We start from the raw sequence: 26,443 nt of genomic DNA on the forward strand, positions 1-26,443 counted from the left end.
GCCCTATCCTGTTTTTATGGTATGTCCCATAAAGGGGTGGTTCACCTTTAAGGTAACTTTTATTATGTTATAAAACAGCCAATTCTAAGCAACTTTTCAATTGGTTTTCATTATTTATTTATTTTTCTAGTTATTTGCCTTTTTCTTCTGACTCTTTGCAGTTTTCAAATAGGCGTCGCTGACTCCCTTCTAAAAAAGCAAATGCTCTGTAAGGCTATAAATGTATTATTGTTAATTTTTTTTTTTACTGATCCTTCTATTCAGGCCCTTTCCTATTTATATTCCAGTCTCTTATTCAAATCAATGCATGGTTGCTAGTGTAATTTGGACCCTAGTACCAGATTGCTTGAGATGCAAACTGAAGAGCTGCTGAATATAAAGCTAAATAACTAAAAAACGTTCAGTAATAAAAACATGAAAACCTATTGGAAATTATCTCAGTATATTACGCTCTACATCATACTAAAAGTTATTTCAAATCCTTTAAGCGGTAACAAAACAATGCTATATAAGAAGGATACCTTTTTTATAGTGCCGGCAGGACAATACTTGTCCTGTTGGAAACAAGTACTTTTTTGTATTTTAAAATTTCGTTTACACCATGGATTTTCATTCTAAACCAATAACCAATGCATGGACAAATACTGTAATTGCATCTTTTTATTCTTTTTCTATCACTACACCATCGTGAGTGCTCGACTGACTGCATTGTCCCCATAGCGTTTAAAAACTTATAATGAAGTTAACATTTAAAGGTAGAGAAAAACCATGAGCCAAACCGGAGTGCAAGGGCTGTTTATTTATCATTTTATTCATGACGAAGGTTTAAAACAAGTTCAGACAAATCAAAATGATGGGGAGGGAAAAAAATAAAGTCAGGGGGGGGCATAGACTGAAATCACAAATGTTTATGGGGTATTAAAACAACTGCTTAAGTAAACAAACAAAAAAATGCAGAAGCATTCCAGACTGAGAAATAGATTGGAGAATGTTATATTACTCATAATCAGCATTTGCACAAAGGATACAGAAGCTAAATATGCATCTACTTAATCTAACTGGAGGGGAATAAAGGGAAAAAATGTTTTAAAAGAGCCCTTCGGCAACGATAATAAATAAAAAAAAAATCCATCTCTCAGGAAGGAAGGTGGCCAGAGTTACATGTATACATGGCACAGAATGGAGCCAATACAGGGCAAAGCAGCAATGCTAGTGACGTCTGGTATTTGTACACACCCTGCTTTCATATGAAGGCCACTAGTATTTGAAAGAAGCCTTACAAAAGGGAAACACTCCAGCACAGTTAATAGAACAAGCATAGATGCTGACTGCTACATTCTGCTCAAATATAAACATCGGGCGTAACGGTAATTTTAGGAAAATTAACGCACATGCTCGATAGAACTAAACAAAATCATTATCTGAAACGTAACATTTCTCATAGGCCTAGAAGTACGATATGTAAGCATTTCTTCTGTTCTAGGTAGAAATCATGAAATGGGACGATTTCCCTTAGTCGCTTTGGAACAGAACTCTTTACATAGGAGCTGGAAATGGAGTAGCTATTGCATATCTTGCCCAATGGTGCAAGGCCACATTTACTTAGGACCTCACGAATAGAATAACAACCTCCAACCATACACTAACTATGGGCCACCTTCCGCTTTGACTGCATTCTGATTTTTTCAACCAGTTGCAAAAGCTATTGAGAAAAACTTTACTTTCAAACCTATATAATCCCCAGTTTCCACTACTACATCCATTGCTGGTAGGGAAGCTCGTCGCAGGCTAACTTTCGCTGCTTTCCTGATAAGTGGGGGCCGAAGGGCAGAAGAATCCCATCCCTTTTTTCGAGCATATAATTTGTCTAAACAAAGATTTGTTTGTTTTGTGGCATAGAGTCTAGACAGTAGCCAATCAAAGCATACAGAAAAACACTGAAAAAACCCCTCTCCTTAAGGGAGTTTGTATACTCCATTGCTCTGCTACACTGCTTTAGGAAAGAGAGGCTAGTCATTAGGTCATTTACTGCTGCTTAACACTGAAAGTCCCTGCAGGTGGCAGTATTCCTAACTGACAAACCACAATGCTATGAAGTACTTTCAGGTCCACCGCAATAAGATACAAACTAAGGAAAAAAAGAAAAAAAATCCAGCACTTCCATATATCTAGAAAACTTCTTTAAACCATCGGGTAGTGACAGAACAGTTCAGTAGAAGGGTGCATAGCGGACCATACTGTTCACAATCAAAGGCAGTTTGAAAATCAAACCTGCATCTCAAAGTTGGCCTCTCCATGTGTCAGTTATACTACGCTTCATTTTAAAAATCTAGAAGGGATGCAGTTTGCATTAAAACAAAAAGACGACTTGGCTACTGGAGTCCATGAGATAAAACAACTCCGAGATAAGGAATCGTTTTCCTCCAGCTTTGATAAAATGGTGCCAAAGAACTCATTTGAATGAGAAAAAAAGCAAATATGCTTCTCTCTTGCACCTGCCCAAGAGGGAACAAATGCTTAGTCAGCCACTCGTTACATAGGGCAACTAGATGTTATGCTTCTCCCCAATTTACTACCCATCCTTTTGAGGTGCACTTGGCTCCTCTGATGTACAACCTCTTCTCCTGCCGTTCTCCTCGTCTCAGTGTGCTTGCAGTGGTCTCGCTTTCTTTCTCGTTCTCGTTATTTTTTGTTTTTTGTCCCTCTCTCGTTCCTCTCTCTCCTGTTGCTCTCACAGTGGTGCTTCAGTTTTAGCAGTGGAAAACAGGTATCCGTTTATTTTTATTTATTACTCAGAATAAAATGTGGATGAACTAAGTTCCACGCAGGCTTAGCTCGTCTTCAACCTTTACGTGGGAAGAAATAAAAGTCAATTGATGGCTGACGTAAAATGAAAACTCTTACTAGACAATCACTTTACTTACATGCTAGTACTGGGACAGCCCAGTGACACCACCATGTTGATACGCACGTTCTCCCTGGTACGTAGAGTCTTGCGATAATGCAACATCGATCTGAGACTTAAATTCATCACCAAGATAGCTATCCTAAAATGGAAAGACAAAAAAATGGATTTGGAAACAAGGTACAAAGTGTTAGTTAAGTGTGTGTAATTGGAAAAAAAAATCAAAAACCTATACTCTAAAAGCGATGCACAGCACATCAATCTAGGAATGTTGTTCATTTTCAGCTACGGAAAGGTGCCCAGCATTGTGTTGGCAGATTGATGGTCTGGGTGGTAAATAATTTAAAAAATGTATGTTGGACCCAACTTTTATATGATGTGCCTGATACTGAGGATTTTGGGATAAAGAGTAAAACGGAGTTACCTTTAAGGTATGTACTAGGCTTTGTATTTGGATAGTACCAAGTTATTTTATTTAGTAACTTGTAAATCCATGATTCTGCTGGGGCTTCAATGGAATACATTTGTGACAACTGCATGAAAATATTTGCCAAAGGGGCTAAAAAATATCCAATAACACCCTAATAAAATATTAATACCCCCCCATCCCAATATACCTGCGATAACTCCGGCTGGGAGAGTCCTGGCTGGCTCATCTGGGATGGCTGACTCATGGAAATATAACCCTGCGTTAGAGGGCCTTGTGAGAATGGTTGGGATACAACATCTTGACTGGCCTGACTGTTTGGCATATTTCCTTGACTCATGCCTTGAAGCCCAATGCCTCGCTGTTTCGGACGTCCACCACGTGTTGACTTTCCTTTAGGCATGCCACGTCCTAGTGGGAACAAAAAAAAAAAGGCCAACACTGGCATCATTGCATACTAACAAAGCAAATGTAATCATTACTCTACTTCTAGGGGCAGATTTATCAAGGGACGAATTTCGAAGTTGAAATTCGACCATCGCATTGAATTACTTCGACTTAGAATATCAAAGTTGAAGTTTTTTTTTTCCATCGAATTTGGCCATTTGCGGTCAAGTAAAATCGTTCGATCGAACGATTAAATCCTTCGAATCGAATGATCGAATTGAACGATTTTCTTCGACTTCAAAAAACTTAGAAATCTGCTGTAGAAGGTCCCCATAGGCTAACATAGCACTTCGGCAGGTTTAATTTGGCTAAGTATTGAAGTCGATGTTTTTTTTTAAAGAGACAGTGGTAGTATCCTATTCGAAGTATCAAAAAAATTACTTCGAATTTTGAATTTTTTTACCTGGAAAATTCCCTCTAATTCACTTCGACCCTTGATAAATCTGCCCCCTAGTGTCTAGATTACAGAATAGACTTTCAAAGGGCACCGTGCTGTTTTCAAGGTTTGCAAAAGATGGATTTTTATACAAACTTGAAATTAGATTTTAAAAGTCAAGCCTCTTTAATATGGGATTAATAGAATTGTTTTTTGCCCAGAATCCAGATGATTTGTCTACATCAGGGATCTCCAACCTTTAGAATCCGTGAGCAACATTCAGAAGTAAAATGAGTTGGGGAGTAACACTAACAAAAATGTTCCTGGCCGGCCAAATAAGGGCTGTTATTTAGTAGCCCCAATGTGGATTGTCAGCCTACATTGAGGCTCTGTTTGGCAGTACACCTGGTTTTAATACAGCCAAAACTTGCCTCCAAGCCAGGAATTCAAAAATAAGCTCCTGCTTTGAGGCCACTGGGAGCAACAGCCAAGGGGTCAGAGAGCAACATGTTGCTCCTGAGCTATTGGTTGGGGATCACTGGTCTATATATAGTGTGAACCAGTAAACACAAAAAGGAAAGGCGCTAGTAATGGGACATATGACAAGTCAAGGAAGCGCTGTTTCTGTATTTCAGAGAGCACTGTGATCAAGTGTGTTGATTTGTTCTGTGCGAAGAGTGAATCATTTTTTGTACGATTCATTTGTTAAATATATTCAATGGCATCTGTCTTACATTTTCATCGATTTTTCTTTTTTTCATCGATTTTTTTTTCCAGCTTTTATCCCCCATTGGTATATATACAAGTAAACACACAATATACATACATAAAGAGACACTCAACATAGCACTAAGAGGTTTACCTAGAGCTGGTCCATTTGCCTGTCCAAAGTAGCCCGGTGGTGGCATTGGAGGCATAACTAGATTGAATGGTATTGGAATGTTCATAGCAGTCACATGACTAGGTCCAGAGCCAATCATGCCGATCTGATCATGGGTTTGAAAGTACATGTTTGAGGGACGTCCTGCAGGTGAGAAGGATAATTTGTTCATAAATCCACATTTAAATAAAATTATATTTGCCCCATTAATGTTACAAGTCTGGTCAAATTGTCTGTATAGATTACATCGGTTCCATTATAAGCAAATAATTCCATTTCTTTTTTTAAATTCTTTTTTCTCTGTAATGATAAAACAGAACCTTGTACTTGATGGTAAGTAGTGATGTGCGGGTCGAGAAATTTTCAAACCCACCCACCTCCCAACCTGCCATTCCCCCACTATTTATAGACCCAATCCGCAGTGACATCATGAAAGGGGCGTGGCAGGGGAGGGCATGAGTCTAAGTTTAGGGGCTGGAAGCTAAGCAGTGCTAGGTCACCCGAAGATATTGTGCAGGAGCAGGCCCAAACCCACGGGTTTCAGCCCGGCCCATACATCACTAAGCTGCATGAATCCATCTTGGTGGCAAAAATGTCCTATTGGGTTTATTTAACATTTAAATGATTTGTAGCAGACTTAAAGATATGGTGTTCTAAATTATGGACAGACATCTGAGGGAGAAAAAACTGATTCCAAGATTTACAGATAACATATTCCATACCTGTACATATTAGAAACTTGCTTAGACTTATATTCACTTTCATTATTGTAAATATGCCCAACATATGTAGAAAATAATTTCCTTTTAAGACTACATTAGGCTCACTTTCATCAAATATTTTACACTTCATTAAAAACATGCGGCTATAATTTATTGTATATTACAGCTAACACATATGTAAACAGGCATTCTTTTGTATTGATACAAAACATGTTTATATTATATTGCCTTGTACAAAAGAAAATGCTTATACGTCACAGGAAAATGTCAACTGATGGTCATTGTAGAAGTTCTTTTTGGTTATTGTTTTGTACTAAGGAAATAAAAACAATAAAAATTAAATTGGAAAAAAAAACACCCTACTATATGCCTTACCTTGACTGCTTCTATCATAAACAGACCCAGGGATGATGGCTTCACGAGCATCATACATTGCAGTTGTCATGAAACGGGCACCCTGAAAGCAAAAATTTGACAGTTGATAGTTCAGTAAAAGGTTTAATAAAAGTAAATACTCGTGCTTGCTAAACACTCAAATAACAAGCATGTAGGCCCTTAGTACCTTTGCTCTGCATTATATAGTAAAAAAACGTTTCATGACCATATTAAAAACACGAGGATAAAGGCAGAGTGTTTTTATACAGGTCATGGAACTCCAAAGTGACATCTAATATTCTCATATTCTGCAACAGGGGGTACTTTATTTATTATAATATACAAGTTTCAATGAGTCATGTGAAAGAAATGACATCAGTTCGTATGTTAAGCCAAAAGCGCCTGTGTGCAAATAGATAGCCAAACAATAAGTATTAAGTCCGAAATAGGGCACGCACTCAGAGGACTTATGAACGTTTCGGCTACCACTCTAGCCTTTCTAACCAACCTTAAAAAAGTCCCAGTGGCGGGAAAGCGAGTGTGGTGATGTCATTGCATGTCCATATAGGGAAACACATTAAATGCGTTTCCCTATATGGACGTGCTATGATGTCACCACAACCAAAACGTTAGTTTTTTTGCTTTAATAAATAACTTTTTTCTTCATAAGTTCTGTGAGTGCTTGCCCTTGTTCGGACTATATATATATATATATATATATATATATATATATATATATATATATATATATATATATATTTTTTTTTTTTTTTTTTTTTTTTTTAAATTATTATTAAAAGGATGTGGACACGATACTGTACATTCCACTGCACAACCAGCTAAGCCACCTAGTTGCTGTTTTTTCCACTGCAAAAAAAGTCTGCTTGAAAAACTGCAGCATTGCTTACTCCTTACTGCTTGGCACAGTTCCAATTCATTGACTGGGGTGGCAAACATTACAACAACCTATTTCATGCATAGAGAGCCATACTAAAGGATGAATGCGGATCATTGAAGATAGTGACACTTACAGGATTAATGGTGTTGACAAGTTTGCGAGGTTTGCTGAACTGCATGAGACTCTCCCTTAGATTATTTAGAGGACCCTCTACAAGAACTTTCTGTTCCTTGTAATAATTCAAGAGATGATTCCACAGTGGCTGCTTTGAAAGAGCTTTGGGGTTTCCAACTATAATTACCCCATACCTATTAAAAAAAAAAAAGTGTCAACACAGTTCTACATTCAACCTGTAGCACAACTGCTCATAATTATATATTTACACAGTAGTAGTACTGGCAGAGTTCAATCCAATGTCTTCACCATGTACACAGAACAATTTCAACTGGTGTCAAAAAATAAAGCATTTTCTTGAGCATACTGGTCTTTCCAAAACAGCCCATAAAACCCTTTATAAACATTTTGCGGCACACGTTCAGGTTCATCAAAGCCAAAGCTAATGAGCAACAAAAAACATGGATAACTAGTGTCAGGCCTTCAAGACAAAATATTAAAAGCCACAAATATGAAGTGTACTTGTCTTGCTCCACTGAAAATCAGCAGTCTAATGTGCCTGAATGCTGACTAACACATGGCTTGCAGAAATTTAAAAAACTACAATACTAGCAGACAGTTTCCCATATTAAGATGTAAATAGTTCTCCAGTGCAGGAACAAAATATAAAAATTTTAGAACTAAAGTACAATTTTCTAAACATTTCCACTAATAACACTTGTAAAAATCAATGTAAAAGTCGGAGACCAGAAGATGTTAGAAGTTGGCATGGGAATATTCTATTAAAGGGGAACTCCGGCTTTCAAAGCAAAATTTGATAAAGAGGCCCACATAAAAAAACCCCTAATATATCCATAACAGTTACCAGTTTCTTCAAAAAGAATGAATAAATGCAATTTTTTATGCTGAAATCCATCTGCTTAACAGTTCTCTTTCTGCATAATTTCAATTCCTGGCAGGGAAGGAGGAACTAGACACTGATGTTACAAATTGTAACAACTGCTCCACAGCTTACAGACAGAATGCAGGAACTACATAAACCACAATGCATTTCATTGTGGGGTTTGGAGGATGCAGGCTTAGGACAGATGGCTGCTAATACAAAGTAACAGTAGTTAGCCAGCTCAGCAAAGTAGTCAGAAAGATCAACAGGAGAGCAGGGGGCTAGGCTGAGGGAACTGTTCCAAACCATTAAAAATCATAAAAAGTTTGCATATTTTTTAATTGGTGTATATTGCAAAGTTGCTTGAAATTATGTTTATGTTTCAAAAAGCTTAAAAGGAGAGGGAAACCCTGTAGGAAGAAATTCCAGTTCCGGGGGGGAAGGGACAGTTAGCCTGAGGGTACGAGGGTCTACGTGGGGTAGGGTGGGGGGGTAAGGAGTTCTTTTCTACAGGGTTTCATTCTCCTTTAAGTTATGTTAAATAAGTACAACTGCCTCTATCACATTCAACCCAGCAGATGAATAGATTGTCATTACCTTGCTCTGGTTAAAGCCACATTAAGACGGCGGGGATCATTTAAGAATCCAATCCCTTGATGCTCATTGGCTCGTACACAAGAAAGAATAATAAAGTCTTTCTCACGCCCCTGAAAAGCATCCACACTTGCAATTTCAACCTCCTAAAAAGAAAAAAAAATTACCAGGGTGATCACATTTTCTAGCTAGACGGTCATCTTAAATTCTTCCAAGGAGAAAATTGACAGGTCAAATTAGGAGAAAATAGACAGGTCAAATGTAATGAAATTCTGGACAAAACAAAGAACCAAAATTCCTATGTGCTTATATGGAAAAATGCCAGCAATTGTGAGGATGTTCTAAAGGGTTTGGCTATATTGGGCACTCTACCCGCTGGGAACCTTATTAACTTGCCTCTTATTTACACGGCCTACCGCCATATAATCTTTGGAGTAATAAATTCCTTTATTGAATGCATATTTACCAATGGCAACTCCATATAGACTAAGGCAAGTAACATTCTAGTGCACATGAAGTCATTATCTGTTTTTCTCCTTTTAACCCTGAAAATTCAGGCAAAAGTATGGGGGTCACATTACTGCCAAAAGAGCATTCTTCTAGATAACCCAATTGCCACATCCTTTCAGTTTATGCTGCCAATGGATAAACAAAGGAATGTTATGATGCTGTGCTAACAAAGGATGCCATCACTGTGCACTCCAAACAGATGGGCTGTCAAAACAGACAAAGGACAAGTGTGCCTAATTATTATGATTATCTTAAAAATACTTTACCTGGTAGAGTTTTGTATGCAAGGAGCCACTGAACTGCATATATTGAACCAGGTAAGAGCGCTGGCCTTCATATGGTGTGATTATCCCAATTTGATCTGGTTTGGCTCCTGCCTTAAGAAGCTTTGTGGTGATCTTCTCCACATTAGCAGCTTCAGTTCTATCAGAGAAAAAATGAGTTGAAATTATTTTAAAGGGAATTAAAAATATATAGTATGTATATTTGTGTATACTTTGGCAGCATTTTTATATGAATGAATCTTTAACTAAAAGCTAGTGTTTATCTCTTGAAGTAAACCATAGAGAACAGGTGGCAACTGCCACATCTGCTCATTTGGCAATGGCTGAATTTGGCCATCCTTTTCACTGGGCCATTTCGGGCTAATACAATCATTGGCCCTGGTGCGAACAATTGGATTTTGCAGTTAGGGCTATAGGGGTCCATCGGATTAGGAGTGCATCAATGTGCCCTTGCATTCCAATGGCATTTTCAAAACGGCCCAATTGATATCAGTTGGACAGGCCTGTTGGGCCCCATACATGGGCGAATAATCTGCATGTAGAGACCGAGTTGGCAGTTTTTTTATCAGCTGGTGTCTAGTCAGCTTAACTGTGAGAGAAAGCTATTTAGTCAGATTCTCCCTCCATGTTTACAGTCCCTTATAATGAACATCTCATTTGCTATTACATCATTAGCCCTGGGGCCAACATATGGATCATGCAGTCAGTGCTATAGAGGTCCATTGGATGAGTACTGTATCAATGTGCCCCTGCAGTCCGCGTCCAAAGGAATTTTCTAAACCTGTCTGTAAGAGTTTCTGCCAGATATCAGTTGTACATGCCTGTCAGTGGGACACATACTTGTCATATAAGGACACAAGTTGGCCCGTAGAGACAGAGAAGTCAGTTTTTAACCGGTTATGGTATACTGGAGAGGAATGTGGCTGAAGAGCAGAGTTGCACTTGTTAATAAATAAGGTACAGCTTTATGGATTTTTATGGATGCATTTGGTAAATCGTGCCAAACTACATTTGATCCTGGGGGGAATGATCGTATTACCTGTTTAAATAAGAGGTACCAGAGCTGGCAATTTCTTCCTGCCCTTGAGTCACATAAAAGAACATTGGTTTATCTGGCTGAGGCCACTGGAAGTCAAATCCTTTTTTAACCCGGTCCGCTAAAAATAAAGTTAGGGAGAAAAAAAGTTTAGAAGGAACTACACAACATTAAAATTCCACTGTTGTATACTGAAAGAAAGTCTTCCTACATATACGTCATATCATATACAATATAATATATATCATATCAGTGGATAAAATGTACAGTAAAATATGGTGACAAAGTATTTTTATATTGTAATGTTTTGCTTCAATTGGAGTTGGCAGGATGAACTGGATAAATGGCTAACTGACCAACAATATGTTCTAAGGTATACTGCAGAATCATGTCATTCCCTCTGGCTTTAATATGTATGGCAGAGGATTTTTTTCCCCCAAGGACAATAAATATGATAAACATCCACCAAACCATTCTAGTAATATATTAAACAGTGCAATAAAAGGCACTAAGTTTGCCCAGGAGCAGTAACCAACAGCAACCAATGAGGTGTTTGTTTTTAAACAGGTGACCAGCAAATCCTACCTGCTGATTTGTTGCTATGGGTTATTGCTCCAGGGCAAACTTTGTGCATTTTATTACATAACCCTCTAAGTTTGTTAAGGATCCATAGGAAAGTTAAGTAAAATAACAGTGTGGCTCTGTGCTACTTTTCTTTCCTGAGCCCTGGCCCAGGAAAAATACTTAAGCTATTTGCTTTACTGAGGGGTGCCTAACATATTGGCATCTCCAGTGAAGGGTTTCCTTGCCCTTTCAAAATATATTTTTTTCCATCATCTTAACATCTCTTTGCATGCATTACCTGCAGTAACACCATTCTGAAGAGATCCTTCATAGAATATGTTTGAAGGGAAAGCACTTAAAGCAGGATGCATCCGGTATTGCACCTGCAAGCGAATGGGTCGGATGCCCAGAACTACAAGTCTCTCAAAAAGAGACTGAGACAGTCCTGCTTTTGCAGCTTTCTTGCACATCACAACTGGGCCAAGCTGGCAGTGATCTCCCACAAGAATAAGCTGAGGGGGAGGGGGGGAATAAAAAATTTAATTAATTAAAAAAAATTAAATAAAAATACAGTTAAGATTTTTATTTCCAAATTGTAAGCCGAGACCAAAGCAAAATGCAGGCACGTGTATTCACTTTAACTATATTCCAGTAAACATAGTTAAAATGCCAAGTATAGGTATTACACTATCCTTAGCATTTTTAAACTGGTCTTCATATTTGTATGGATTTTGATTTATTTGCCTTCTTATGGCTCTAGCATCATAAGGAACCTTATTTTAGATCTTAACCATGCAATTCTAAATCGGAAATAAAACTCTCAATACATAGTATCACAGAAAGTGAGATTTCGGCCGATCTCTTATTATAAAGGAACTACAGGGGCAATGTCAAGGAAGAACAATACTATGTTAGACTGATTAAAAAACGCAACACTGACTTGTCTGAACAGGTGTACTACTTGTCTCTAAATTGTAAACTATTTAATGATTTACAAGAATCAACAAACACACCTGTTTGGCTCCCAAAACAACTGGCACCATACACTCTGGTTCAGTGGCTTGAGTGCTTTCATCAATCAAGATAGAGCGGAACTGCATCTTTGCAAGTCTAGGGTCACCTGCTCCCACACAAGTACAGCAAATCACATCAGCATTCTAGAAGTGAAAAAACAATATATAAGTAAAATATCTTTTGACTGACCATTTAACCATGCCCCCCAATAAAATGGAAGGGTAAAGGCAAAATATCTTTTTGCTAGAGTAAACAATGCCAACAAGAAGCTGAAAACAGCAAAATTATATTTAGTCAAAGAAAGAAAGACATACATTTTTAAACCTAGGATTAAAGCCTCACTAATTTTTTTTTTTTTAGAGGTGAAGTTTGGTTGTCACCATCACATTTACATATACGTGGAGCATAACATTCAATGTAAGCTGTTTAAGAAGTTGGATAGATGCAACAAAGATGGGATAGGACTATAAAATTTTATAATGAAAAATGCTGATTTCTTAGTACCATAAGTAGCTCTCTCTCGGCTGTTCTTTTCAAGGCACGATAGCGTTTTTCATCAGCAGAGGATAACTCTCCAGTCTCATCTTTCAGCTGTTGCAACTTCTGGAGCTCAGGCATACTAAGAAAAAAAATGTGTAACCATTATTTTATTTTGGTGAGTTAAATGTCGACTCAAAAAAATACTACAGTATAGTTTTATAAGGAACAAAGTTTTGTTTGTAAATAATAAAAAGAAAACTAAATAAAATTTAAACATTAACCACATTGAATACACATTTTATAAACAACATAAAAAGATACATGAGTCCTACCTTTCCATATTGCGAATTTGGTTGTGCAAAGCCAAGAAAGAAACAGGGGAGTCAATAGCTTCACGGCTCTTTGCACAGAGACGAACCACTTTGAGGCCGGTTTGGTGGATTTTTTCAGTAAGCTGGTCTACAGCAATGTTGCTTGGTGCACAAACCAGGACAGGGCTAATTAAATGAAAGTAATTATAAGAAGATTTTAAACATGATGAAGTAGATAAATATTATCCCTGTATCAGGTATTAAAGGGGTTGTTCATATTTGAGTTAACTTTTAGTATAATGTAAAGAGTGATATTATGAAAACCTGCAATTGGTTTTCATTTTTTATTTTTTGTGGTTATTTCATTATTTAGTTTTTTTATTCAGTTGCTCTCCATTTTGCCATTTCAGCAATCTAGTTGCTAGGGTCCAAATAACCCTTGCAACCATGTATTGATTTGAATAAGAGACTGGAATATGAATAGGAGAGGGCCTGGACAGAAAGATGAGTAATACAATGCAGCAATAACAATATATTTGTAGCCTTACAGAGCATTTGTTTTTTACACGGGCTCAGTGATCCCCATTTGAAAGCTCGAAAAAGCTAGAAGAAAAAGGCAAATAAAATATAGAAAAAAAAAATAATGAAGACCAATTGACAAGTTGCTTAAAACTTGTCACTCTATAACTTAAAAGTGAACCACCCCTTTAGCATAGGCCTTACAACAGAGACTTGCCCGGGTCTTATGAATTCAGTGTACCTGCACCTTACCACTAACTAACCTAGCATGCATAACTGCCATTTCATACATACAAAGCTTTTATCTGCAATCCAAACTGCAACCAGCTTTCCAGAGAGATGGAAATGAAATCACTGGGCAGGTTCAGGTTATGAGGCAGGTGTAGTAGAATACTCTGCCACAGCTGCCTCAACCATCAATTAAGTTAGACTTCAATGGACTAACGTCAAACTGTTCAAGATAAGAGGACCAAGTTTTTTTCTGCTGTCACAACACACACACACCATTAGTGTGTAATCAGGATCCAAAATTCAAAAGTAGAAACTAAGCAAAAGACAGATGTTCTTATGTCAGCAATTCACGCATTTCATATGTTTTGTGATCTACTCCCTTTTTCACTTGTTCACCGATTAACAGTGAATTGTAAACAAACTGCTTCTTCTACATTTGAATTTTGGTTTTAATTTAGAGCTAAACACATGCTGTATATACAGGTAAAGGGTCTATTATCTGGAAATGCTTGGGACCTGGGGCATTCTGGATAATGGATATTTCTGTAATTTGGGACACCATACCTGAAGTCGTCTAATAATCATTTAAACATCAAATAAACCCAGTAAAAATATCCCCCCCCCCTCAATATGGATTCATGCAGCATAGTTAGGCTCAAGAACAAGGTACTGTTTTAGTAGAACGAGGAAATCATTTTTTTAAAAAAAAGTCATTGCAATTTTGGCGGTTGTTTAGGGTTTTAAGGATTTTAAAATAAAAGGTTTACTTATTCTTCACGCGAATAACGAATTTTTAAAAATGATTCCCTCTTTCTAATAAAACAGTACCTTGTACTTGATCTACACTGCATGAATGCATATTGGTGACAAAACAATCTTACTGTCTCTTTTTAAGGATTTTAAATTAAAAAAAGGTAGTTATTATTACAAATAAAAAGGGAGAAACAGTTTTTAAAAATATATAATCATTTGCTTATAATGGGCTTTATGGAAGATTGCCTTCCTGTAATTCAGAGCTTTTTTTGGATAAAGGGTTTTAAAATAAGGTACCCCGCACCTTTATAAACATACATATTTGTACATTCTACACAACTCTATACATAAATATGAAGGCATACAAACACACATATGTACATAGATACATGAATACATGCAAACTTATTAGGGTAACAGGGTTATATAAAGTAGATAGAGGAATTGAATGTAGATCAGTTAATGTGCCTCTATTCTTGTAGTACATTAACAAAGGTTTAAAAAATATAAATAAATATACAAGTTTGCATACTAACCCATTTCCTTGCCTTGCTAGATGATAAACAATGGTGGCTGATGTTACAGTTTTACCAGTTCCAGGTGGGCCCTGAATGAGACTAAGTGGGCGCTGCAATACAGTCTTAACAGCATAAACCTAGAAGAAGAAAAAAAAGTTCTATATTAAGAATAATATGTAAAACAGGAGATCGTATTTTGGAGATAGAATTTGTGTTTACCTGTGAGTGGTTAAGATCAGGAAGTCCCTGTGCTGTAAATCTCTTTGGAAGCTGGCATTTTATAATCACATCTTCAACTTCATGTCCCAAAAGTTTATGGTAGATGTAACCTGAAACAGAGGTTTCGTCCACTGCAAAGGTCTTCAAAGCACTCTGCATTCTAGTTGAAAAAAATGGATGCATATTGTAAGATGTCTTCTAGAATAGGGAAAATGCCACTAACTGGGAGCATACTGAAACCTAAAATGCATCACAGGCATAGGGAAACAGACTTCAAAAGGAACATATCACAATACCTAATACTTTTTATTTGTCCTCCAGCCTATCGATACTTTGCACTGCTCACCATCTCCAATGTAAATTACAACTTGCTGTTATTGAAGCGGTGTCAGGCTTGAGACAGATGAGTAGAGGGGAGGGGATGAAGACAGGGTGTCTTTTTTTATAGGCATTAAGACATATCCCTATTAAAACTGGAATGTGCCTCTATACAAAGCAGCTTATTTATCTCCATCTATACATTATAGTAGTGTTTATGAAGCAAACACACCAGTTTTACCAGTGCAGGGCAATAGAACATTATATGTTAAATAAGCTTTTACTTATAGAATTTGAGGCAAATCAATGAAAAAAAAAGTAAAACAAAGGTGTAAATACCTGTCAAATGAAGTGGATTTCCAAACAAAGTCAACTTGGAAATTATGAGTGACTTCAACTGGTGCACCAACACTACTTCTCAATTCAATGGCAATTTCATCACCATAATCTACATATAGGTTAAGTCTTCAAACAAAACACAATTTAGAAAGCATTGGGAAAATAAAACCACTAAGGTCAGTTGTTCATTGCTTCATTTTAGAATACTAAAAAAAAAAAGAAAAAAGTTACTACCACTAATGAATTATTGAAAAATATGTAGTGTCCTTTAACCCTTTTTGTTATAATCTGTATTATGTATAATAGGTATCATCCTACATTAAGTCTTTGGGAAATTAAGGTGGGTCAGTGACCCCGTCTCTAGACTTTCTAGGTACCTGTATTCAGCTTGCCTGTATATAGAAAATGAGAAGAAAAAAAGAATCGCTGAGTATGTTAACATCAATTCCTCATTTTTTGGTGTTAACATCCTTAATAGACTATTTGCCAATGCTTTAGCACCAAGGGACAGCTCAGTACAAGAAAAGACGACACAGTGCGACATTTTACATTAGTCATTAATGAATGTATACGGGAAAGTTTTTGGGTAGAGGACCCCTTTATGTGAATTATAGAATTTAACATGTGCATATCTATTGTAAAGAGGATCTATGGTCAAAATCTATGGTCAAAATCTATAATCTTTCCTAGGCTTTGAGGAATGATTATAAGGTTATTTGTAATTGCAATGTATTATTTTTTTTGTTACTGTTTTGATGCCATTACTGTTTTTTTATTCCCACTACACTGTTACCGAATCAGCGCGATCTCCGTGGGCTCACTGCAATGCTTTCTGCTTTTTCTGACTGTCAGGCTGCCTACTGTTTTTTCATTGGTGGGTGGGCGGGTTAGGCAGATGAGACAGCTGCTGGCCGTGAGGTTTTCTTTCCAAGTGAACTGAGCAGATTCTGGGGGAATACACTGACAAGCAAGGTAACGGCTATTATAGCATCAAAACCTTAAAAAAATAATAATAATAATAAAAAAAAAATGCATTGAAATTACAAATAACCTTATAATCATTCCTCAAAGCCTACAAAAGATTATAGATTTCAACCATAAATCCCCTTTAAGCACATCTAGCTCCTATCTCTTTGAATTCAAAACAGACTATTTTCTCAAAAGTGCATACAGATGAAACAAATCGATGAAAGGATACTATCAGGAACTTTAATAACATGACCAATGCCCTTCCAAAGAGGTGCCAAATCTCCTTTATATCGCAAACAAATCTCATCACCTTGCATTAGACGCATATCTTAAAATTAAAAGGAAAATGTTAGGAAAAAACATTAGGAAAAAATACAGCAATACCATCTAAGCAAATATAAACGAAGTCTAAAACATGCTGAGCATGCTAATGCATGCTGAGATAGCTATGCATTACAAGAGAAGGAAAGGTAAAAAAACGGGGGGTGTCAAATAATTTGGCACCACAGAGAAGATCGCTCCCAGTACCCAGTACTAGCGCAGTTTTCTGCCAACAGGAGCACCAGCCAGTATCAGGTTGCACCGTCAGTGATTTCACCTTTCCTTTTCCTTTCAGTTACATTCCTAAAAATGTATGTTATTTTTAAATTCAGCTTATTCATAAACAAAACAATAAAGTGCTACATAACATTTGTAGTACTTGAGTCAAATTTACATACCAAAGTTAAAGATCAAGCATGCACTCAACAAGGTAGTGAAGACAAATATTAAAAAGTAGTAAATATTGATTACCTGAATCAGTCTTGGGCAACGTGAAGTATGCAATTCTTTTCTTGTTGAGCCCTAGGTCCCATCTCACGGTTATGTTATCTTGGGTCTAAAATAAATGAAAAATTAAACCTGTAGCAAATCCAAGTATTTCTTTCATTGTATACTAGGATAGTGTCTTTCACATAGTTTCACAGATTTACAAATTAGAAACAGGAATATGTCTGCATCTCAGCATTCTCTGAAACATATTTATTAAAGGGATTGTTGTGATTTTTATAGCATAGTTTTGTTACTAAATTACAGTGTACTATGCTCATAATTCATTCTACCAATTGAAATTTTATTCTTGAACCAATAAATGTATTTTATTTAGTTGTATATTTGTATTTTGGCAGTCATCTTGGGTCATTGTGCCTGGTCGTGTGCTTTCAGAAAGAGCCAGCACTTCACAATGGAACGATTTTCAAACAAGCCATTGTTTCTCCTACTTGAAACTGAAGGTGTCGCAACTTGGGTTAGCTGGACTCGAATTTTTACCACTGAGTGCTATTCTTATATCTACCAATAGGTGGTAGATATGAGAGCAATGCAGATGTCAGATAGTGGTTATTAGTGATGTGCAGATTGAGAGTCTCTCGACCCGCAGCCGGGCCTGCTCCTGATCACTTTTTATAGACCCGCGCCTGCCCCGCAGTGACATCACAAAAGGGGCATGATGGAGGCAGGTGGAAGTTATCAATTCCTGCGTTGGAAGCGGGCAGTACTAGGTCGCGGGCACAGAGAGCAGGAAAAGAGCCGAGACCTGAAGCCCGCAGGTTTTGGGTCGGCCTGCACATCACTAGAAGTTATCTGGTAACTTTCCCATTGTTCTGCTGATGGGCTGGTGGGGTGGGGGGTATGGAAGGGAGGGGTGATATAAATCCATCTTGCAGTGCAGCAGTAAAGAGTGACTGAAGATTATCAGAGCCCAAGTCACATGACTTGAGGACACCTGGGAAAAGACATTTCTAGCCCCATGTCAGATTTCAAAATTAAATACAGTATACAAAAAAAATCTTTGCTCTTTGTAAAAATGGATTTACATGCAGATTCTGTTGGAGGAGCGCTATTAACTTATGCATTTTGGAAAAAAAAATTTCAATGCCACTGTCCAAACGTCAGACAGAGTCTGGTTAATGCAATACTGAAATTTGAGACCCCAGCCAGCCAACCCCTTAATTTTTACCACCTTGGAAGGAGAATCAGAAAGTTATTCTATTTTTAGGCTCTTTATGCCCTTAACATATATTCAAGAATTGAGTTGAAAGAGACATACTTTTAGTTTATGAAATTTTAAGGTGTTTTACCTGGGATTCCTTAAGCTTCTTGTCATAATCAGCTTCAAGTTTGACAAGTGGCCCAAAGATATTTTGGTACTGATAGGCATCTTCATATCTTAGCAAGACATGTTGTGGTTCTTCATCAACACCAGGCTTTTCTAGGTCTTCTAGGGTTGCTGATGGGTTTTCCTGATGACAGGAATTATTATGTGAGAATTAATTAAAGGGGATTGCCACAAAAACATAACTTAAGCTTTTTGAAAAGTAAACATTTTCAAGCAACTTTGCAATTTACATCAATTAAAAAATATGCAGACTTTTCATGATTTTTAATGGTTTCTGACAGTTCCCCAAGCCTAGCCCCCGTGCTTTTCTGCCGATCTTTTGGACTACTTTGCTGAGCTGGCTGACTACTTTTACTTTGTATCAACAGCCATCTGTCCTCAGCCTGCATCCTCCAAACCCCACAATTCCCTGCGCACGTGTTTTCAATAAGGAAAGGAACATCACAGTGCAATGCATTGTGGGTTATATAGTTCCTGCATGTTGTCTGTAAGTTGTGGAAAAGTTGCTACAATTTGTAACATCAGTGTTTAGTTCCTCCTTCCCGGCCAGGATTTCAAACGATGCAGAAAGAGAAGAACTGTTAACCAGCTAGATTGCAGCATAGAAAATGGCATTTATTCATACGTTTGAAGAAACGGGTAACTGTGATGGGTATATGTTATGTGGGCCTCTATATCAAATTTTGGTTTGAAAGCCGGAGTTCCCCTTTAACTAATTGCCCCCCCCATTTCTCCAGCATAGAGTATGAGTTTAAAAAAAACGCTAGGAATTGCTCAGAAACGAGATACAATCTTACAAGAGGTTAGAGACAGAATAAGAAGGCAAAGAAAATAGTTGCAAGATGCCAGATAGTATAAATGGCTACATAATACTTAAATTTTCATCCTAAAATAGACTTTGTTTTTAAAGACTATATAGGCAAAATTAACGAATTTGTTTAAATGTGTATAACACTAAAAAGTCCAAGAAATAGCACCTTCCACAGTTCCTCCAGTTTGTTGATTTGTTGAGCTGTAATTTGACGGGCTCTCAGTTGCTCCTGTTCAGATGGTATCTTTACCAGCCAAGAAAGGAAGCAGCGATCCTGAATGAGGGGTTGCCACTGGGAACTATCCCAATTGATATCCTTCAGGCTGCTCTGACTGGCACAAGGTTGTCTGCATAATTAAATCAATAAATACATATTTAAATCCACACAAAGGGCCCACCACCCAACCACCGTCGCACTGAAGCCACAACTCAAAGCTAAAACCAGTCTTTATTTGGGACCTAATCAGCAGCTTTTCCTAGCTGTGCTTCAGAATTGGTCAATTATTTCATGAAAACGGAGATTTTCAAAGTAAAACATTACTTCCTCCCAATGCTAAATGTTGCCCTTAAATGTAACTATCCAACATAAACCTCCCAAAATTATAAATGGTAAATATATTAAATATGGTAGAAATGCTTTTGCAGTGTTTCACATTTAACTCACCTACAAAGTAGTACAACCACAGAGTCAGCTTTAGCAGGAATAAATCCAAGAAGAAAAACATTACGACACCCACAGTTGTAACACTCCAGAACGGTTTCCCCCAAAGGTCCATCTTTGTGGAGTGTTACCTCCTTACATTTAGCTCGGACCAAATGGTTTACGATGTGGCTACAACAAAAATAAAGAATGCATAAGTTGTTGCAGAGTCAACTGTCAGAACACATAGTTTAAGCTTGATTTAATATAACTTAAGCAAAGTGTTTGTTTGAGTCCGGGAGGGCCCAAATTGATGCACTTATCTTAGAGGGTTTTTATCAAGGTAAAAAAAAAAAAAAACTACAAGTTAAACTGTCTTTTTTGCCTCATCTTTTAAAACAAAACTTTCCATGCCTCTGAGAGCAGTACCTAAACCCTACAGCAAATGCGTAACTCTTATTAGCAGGTCTCAATTATCTACAGCTACATGTATTATGAAAGCATATACTAAAAATTGTAGACTACATTTTTCCTAAATTGTCTTTATTAAGGTTTTAGGAGTATAAATACATCTGTACATAATGTTCACCTGCCTATGCCTTAAGGTGGCCATAGACGCACAGATATCGTACAAAATAAATTTTCGTACAATAGTTGGTGTGTGTATGGTGGAAAAAGAGCCGACCAATATCGGCAGAAGACTTGGATAACTGTCAGCTCGTCGATCGGTCTGGACGGAAAATTTTGATCGGGTGCCTTTGAAGGCACCAAACCATTGGCCATTGTTAGTGCTGAATCGTCAGATACAGGTAGAACTCTATTGTTTTTACCTGTATATCTGATGATTCAGCTCTACACGTTTGTATTGAAATGAACGATCTTTCTTGGAAAGATCTTTTCCAAGAAAGATCGTAATTGTTAAGTCTATGGCAACCTTTAGATTATAAGAAGAGGGGGTGTTTTGTCAGTAGTGGTGGTAGGAATAAACAGAGAGGGGTAAAAAAGGAAAATATTGCATAGCGTTATCATCCAATGCTACCCATTTAGACTACATTGCAGACAACATAGCTAATTACATACCTGCCAGAAGTGTTTCCTCGACCATTGCAAAACCACTTCTTACTGGTGTTGCAGTACACAACACAGGCTGGATCATGGATGCCACAATAGCTGACAGGAGAGAAAGTATTTATCATCAACAGGAAGGAAGAGGCGAGATGTATTAACAATATTTTTACATTAAAACATCTGAACTTTATGAATTAAGACAGCCTGATAGACCTACACAAACTTGAGGGGAACCCCCTAAAGAAATTGAGTTGTGCATGGCAGAATTTTGTGTGTGTGTGTGTGTATTTACCTTAGCGCAGATGGGAAGGCATTTAGAGGAGATTAGTTGCATGCAGAAGAGGAGATTTGTCACAGGTGACTAATTGCCTTGTGTGTCAGTGCCCTTACCTTTCTGATGACAAATAACTAAGGTCTATGGGTTACTAAAAAACGTTTCAAATTGCATCAGACGATAGGACCAATTAGTTTTTAAAAATTTAAATTATGATCTGATTGCACTTGCACATTTATGATATCTTAAGTCTAATGTCTTGCTTTACAAAATTTGTAACATTGGGATCTTGAAGCAGCCCTTCAAGTTGCTTACCTGCAAGCATGAACTGGAAGGTCCTTAGTATAATAGGTGTCTTCCTCATCTTCCTCGAAGTTCAGCTCACCCAACAACTGGCTTGTTTTGCCGACACCATCATCCACTGTGCCATTCTGAAGCATGCCATCAGGCCCATTTACCTTGGACAGTGCAAAATAGTTCTACCATAAACTTTAGCAACATTTAAAGTACAGGGCTGATAGGCTTTAAAGGGGAAATGTTGAAAATATACAAATGCAACTAAAGTGCAGGTAATATTTAAAGCAGTCAATTTTTAACACTTTTTTTTATTCATGCACTTCTACTACCTACCTTTTTTCTGCAGCAATAATTCACTTGTGCCTTTTAGCAATCCAATCCTCAGATCTGATCATGTGGGAAATTACTTACACCAGCACCTTTTACATAACACATTTTACCTCAAACAAACATTTGCTTTTGCTATCAATCTGAGACTCACAGCAACAGTGAATTGTTACTGATCCTTTAATTAAACCCAACAGGATTTTTTGCCTGTGATCAGGATCAAATTCAAGGTACTGTTATTATTACAGAGAAATTTTCAGAAATCTGATTAAAATGGACTCTTCTGGAGTTGGCCTGTCCATTATTCAGAATTTTCTGGATAACGGGTTTCCATACAAAGGACTGCATACCTGCATTTGTTTAAAACAGACTCCTCCCAGTAATTCAGAACTTTCTGGATAAGGGTCCAATACCTGTTTTTTTTAATAGATATGCAAAATTACCTTTTTCTATAATGTTTTATTATTTAGTCTGACATTGGGGATGGCTGGGTTCAGTATTGCTTACCACTGAAGAGAATAATTGTATTGGCTTCTACATCTCTGTGTATCTGCACTGAAAAGTACAGCTTCCGCCTGAGTGTAGGTACATTGAGCAGAAATCGGCCAGAAAAATGTGAAAGCAGGCATTTTCGGGCCAACCTGTACTCAGGCAGAAGCTGTACTTTTCAATGCAGATACAGGGAAATGTGGAAGAGATCAGATCCGCTTTTCTCTGCCTGCAGAGAAAACAAAGGCAGAGAGCAGCAGAGCCAATGCTCCATGTGCCCTTGCTCCCATACCTGAATGATTATACAGGTATGGGAGCTGTTATGCGGAAAGCTGTTATACAAAAAGTTCCGATTTAAAGCAGTTTAAATTTAGGTTGAGAGAAGCAAGTATTTACCTTACAATTCAACCACTCCGGTATTCTGGACAAATATGAACCCAAACAAGCAGATGGCCTCAGAAGCTGTCATTCAACACACACACATTTCACTTTTTATGGCATGTCATGTATTCATCATGTTATGTAATCATATACACTTGACATCCCTTTTAAAGCACATTGTTGAGCTCTAAACGGTCTTTCGATAAGCCGTCAAGTGATATGTGGGTCAGTGATCTCATTTAAAAGATGGAAAGATTCAGAAGATAGCCAATAACTCAATATCTGCCCATTCAACAACATACTAAAAGTTAACTACTCCTTTAATAAACTGCAATGCCAATTGCAAGCCATGACTGGACATCCAAAAACAGTGACCAACCTCATGGTTGCTTGTGGCTGAAAAAAGCAATTGCCACAATGATTTACCATCTAATAGAAAGCCTTTTCACAAGAGAAGAAGCCTTTACAAAAGAAAAGGACCAATTTCAAATTGATAACCTTAGTTTTGCAACAAGATATTGGTCTGGCCACTATCTAAACACTTTTGGGCATGGGTTGTATGAATTAAACATCTGTGTAGTAAATATATTGAATGTTATGTACACGGCATAGTATTTTCTTCAGTTCAGTTGGTTTCACATTGTTTTCCAGAAATGGAACATTTTTCCACAATTACATTCTATTTTCTATGTGTAACTGTTTTTCGAATGTTGAAATATGATGTGTCATTTTCCACCTTCTAAAGCAATTCTGGGAAGGGGAGGTCGCTGACCCTTTAAAGGGGTGGTTCACCTTTGAGTTAACTTTTAGTATGATGGAGAGAGTGATATTATTTGTGGTTTCTGAGTTATTTAGCGTTTTATACAGCAGCTCCCCAGTTTGCAATTTCAGCAATCTGGTAGCTAGGCTCTAAATTAGCCTAGTAAGCATGCACTGATTTGAATAAGAGACTATGAATATGAATAGGAGAGGCCTGAATAGAAAGATGAGTAATAAAAAGTAGCAATAATAGATTTGTAGCCTTACAGAGCATTTGATTTATAGATGGGGTTGGTGTTCCCCATTTGAAAGCTGGAAAGAGTCAGAAGAAGACAGCAAATAATTAAAAGACTATAGAGAATAAATAATAAAGACTAATAGAAAAGTTGCTTAGAATTGGCCATTCTATAACATACTGAAAATTAACTTAAAGGTGAACCACCCCTTTAACTATTCTAAATGTATACATTTAGTTGACATTATCTTTGTCTCTGCTGAGCAGAATCCCTGAGTTTCATTACAGGCAGCTGTTAGAATTGATACAATTCTAAAAATTACTGAGCTGCCAAACAAACACCAGAGACATCAAAGTTTAAACTTAGATTTTGGGAAAACTGCAAGAAATAAAAATTGGAAAGTAATTGAAAAAAAAGTCTATTTCTGGGGAACAATCTGAAAACAACTGAACTGAAAAAAGTGTTTGGAAGGGGAACAACCCCTTTAAGTATCATTTCCCAGAAGCACAGTACAATGAGGGTAGCCAAGCTCTGCTCTCACACAGGAAAATATATGGTACAGTTTATTGTCATACCTGCTGAGCTATTACATGGCATCCAACAATGCCCTTGGTTGTGCTGAATGGCCTAGGAAGGCAGCAAACAGGAAGTTGAACAGCTAGCAGTAACAAGGGCTCTGGGGAATCTTTCATTAAAGCAACAAAAAATGCAACATTTAAATGCACTTTCAAGTGCACAGATATCCAGGCATAAAACATGTAAGGCCACAGACTGTGTGGTTTGTAGGTTATAAATTATGCTATAAGTATTTTTTTTAAACATAAGGTGCAGAATAAATCTCTATAATTGCATTATGGGGCCCTACTGATAATATAGCTTTTCTGTGTTTTTTTCTGAGGTATATTGTATACCATGGAACACAATATACCTCAGCTTTTTGCTAGTCGTTCATCTTGCCCCTTCTCAACTTGGGCCTGACCCGGACAGAGGTTGAAAAGAAATATGTAGACCCCAGCCTGTCTCCTTAGCGGACATAAGAAGGGATTGGGCTCCAAAAAAAACACTATCCCGGCAACCATACGGCTAGCCTTCTGGAACCCAGTCACGGCATGCAAATAAAAAGCAACCTGCTGCAGCTGCGCAATGATACCTGCACCATATGTGGTTGGCTATTTTCCACCCCACACCTCACTTTTACCAATATATAAAGGTTTTAAAAACTAGATTTTTGTATAGTTTGACTATTTAGTATTTCCCATTTTTAACACAGCCTTCTTCGAATAGCTCTACTTTTATTATGATTACCCTTCATTTATATAGAACTAATGTATTCCGCAGCACTTTACACATATTAGAAATCATTCCCATCAGTCCCTGTCCCAGTGGAGCTTACTATCTGTTTCTAGGTCATAGAGCTCCTCCTAGGAAAGGCATGACAGTAGCATCTGGGAACTAGGGCCTGGATAATACGTGAAAAGTCAGCAGGGAATGTAATGGTTTCGCTTTGCTATTACGTAACGATTTCGTATGAAAAGGAATATACATACTGCTGGCCATCAGTAGTGGTTGAACTACAATGTGAATGAGTCACGACACGAGGTGGGAAAGTTAATATTTAACAAAAGCTGACAGTTCGCAGTTCAAACACAAGTAAATTATCACTCGAGTCTTCCAGGCCTGTAACACACAGTCACGTATACTAAAAGCGCAACGTAACGTTGAAAAATATTGGGGAAACCAGCCATCTGTCGGTCTAATAAGAGGAGCACATTTTGAGGGAGACCTTCCCGCAAGCTTAATGCCGCCTGGCAATGGAAGCGGTAGAGAGACACGCGAGGCCTGACAAGCATATTCCCGCCCCCGGAAGCAGCCATATCGCTCACCTGCCCATCCAGCTGGCTTTGCCCTTGTGTCTGTGTCTGGCTAGGCAACGTGAAGTCCGTAAACTCGAACTCTGAGCCCTGAGTGTCGGCCCCGAGCAGTTCGGCCTCCTCTGTATCCAAGAAGGTGAGGGTCTGCGAGCTGGGCCCGTACGCCTCCACACTCATTGTAATGGCCGAGGAGACAGGAAACCGATGAATTTTGAAATCCCTATATAGCGTTAATTAACTCTCCAATGGCTTCGATGCTACCACGAAGCCCCTATCGTATAGCCACCAAACACGGGTAAAAAGAGAAAAATATGAACTGCCACCGACCGAGCTCCCTCCGTCCTAGATGACGTCAGTCGCAGCCGCACAGGAAGGAACTCGCTTGCGTGCAAACGTGACGTAATGGCGTTGGCACGACAGTGGTAGCTGTGAGTTGCTATTGACAACAG

General features: G+C 37.8%; 1 protein-coding gene across 1 annotated transcript; it reads right to left on the reverse strand.

Moving 5' to 3' along the window:
- Positions 1–779: 779 nt before the first annotated feature.
- Positions 780–26,406, reverse strand: upf1.L (UPF1 regulator of nonsense transcripts homolog L homeolog). Its single transcript, XM_018254615.2, has 24 exons — positions 26,007–26,406; positions 21,950–22,092; positions 21,373–21,462; positions 20,317–20,484; positions 19,819–19,999; positions 18,804–18,965; positions 17,479–17,563; positions 16,916–17,014; positions 15,718–15,826; positions 15,061–15,220; positions 14,860–14,978; positions 12,842–13,006; positions 12,534–12,648; positions 12,029–12,172; positions 11,314–11,527; positions 10,455–10,572; positions 9,398–9,554; positions 8,625–8,767; positions 7,164–7,338; positions 6,133–6,214; positions 5,018–5,179; positions 3,523–3,743; positions 2,925–3,047; positions 780–2,846 (listed from the first exon to the last, which is right to left on the reverse strand). The coding sequence occupies exons 1-23, from the start codon at positions 26,169–26,171 to the stop codon at positions 2,928–2,930; spliced, it is 3,297 nt and encodes a 1,098-aa protein (XP_018110104.1). The 5' UTR covers positions 26,172–26,406; the 3' UTR covers positions 780–2,846; positions 2,925–2,927.
- Positions 26,407–26,443: the final 37 nt, after the last annotated feature.

Source organism: Xenopus laevis, chromosome 1L (genome assembly GCF_017654675.1).
Source record: "Xenopus laevis strain J_2021 chromosome 1L, Xenopus_laevis_v10.1, whole genome shotgun sequence".
NCBI classification, from domain to species: domain Eukaryota; kingdom Metazoa; phylum Chordata; class Amphibia; order Anura; family Pipidae; genus Xenopus; species Xenopus laevis.

Bases quoted from the DNA above. Each gene is read 5' to 3' on its own strand.
- upf1.L (XM_018254615.2), bottom strand. From the start codon at position 26,171: ATGAGTGTGGAGGCGTACGGGCCCAGCTCGCAGACCCTCACCTTCTTG. The intron at 12,649-12,841 runs GTAGGACTCATG...TTTTTTTCTTAG, and splicing joins CAAATTCGCAATATGGAAAG to TATGCCTGAGCTCCAGAAGT. The intron at 12,173-12,533 runs GTACTAAGAAAT...TTTCACTTCTAG, and splicing joins CCGAGAGAGAGCTACTTATG to AATGCTGATGTGATTTGCTG.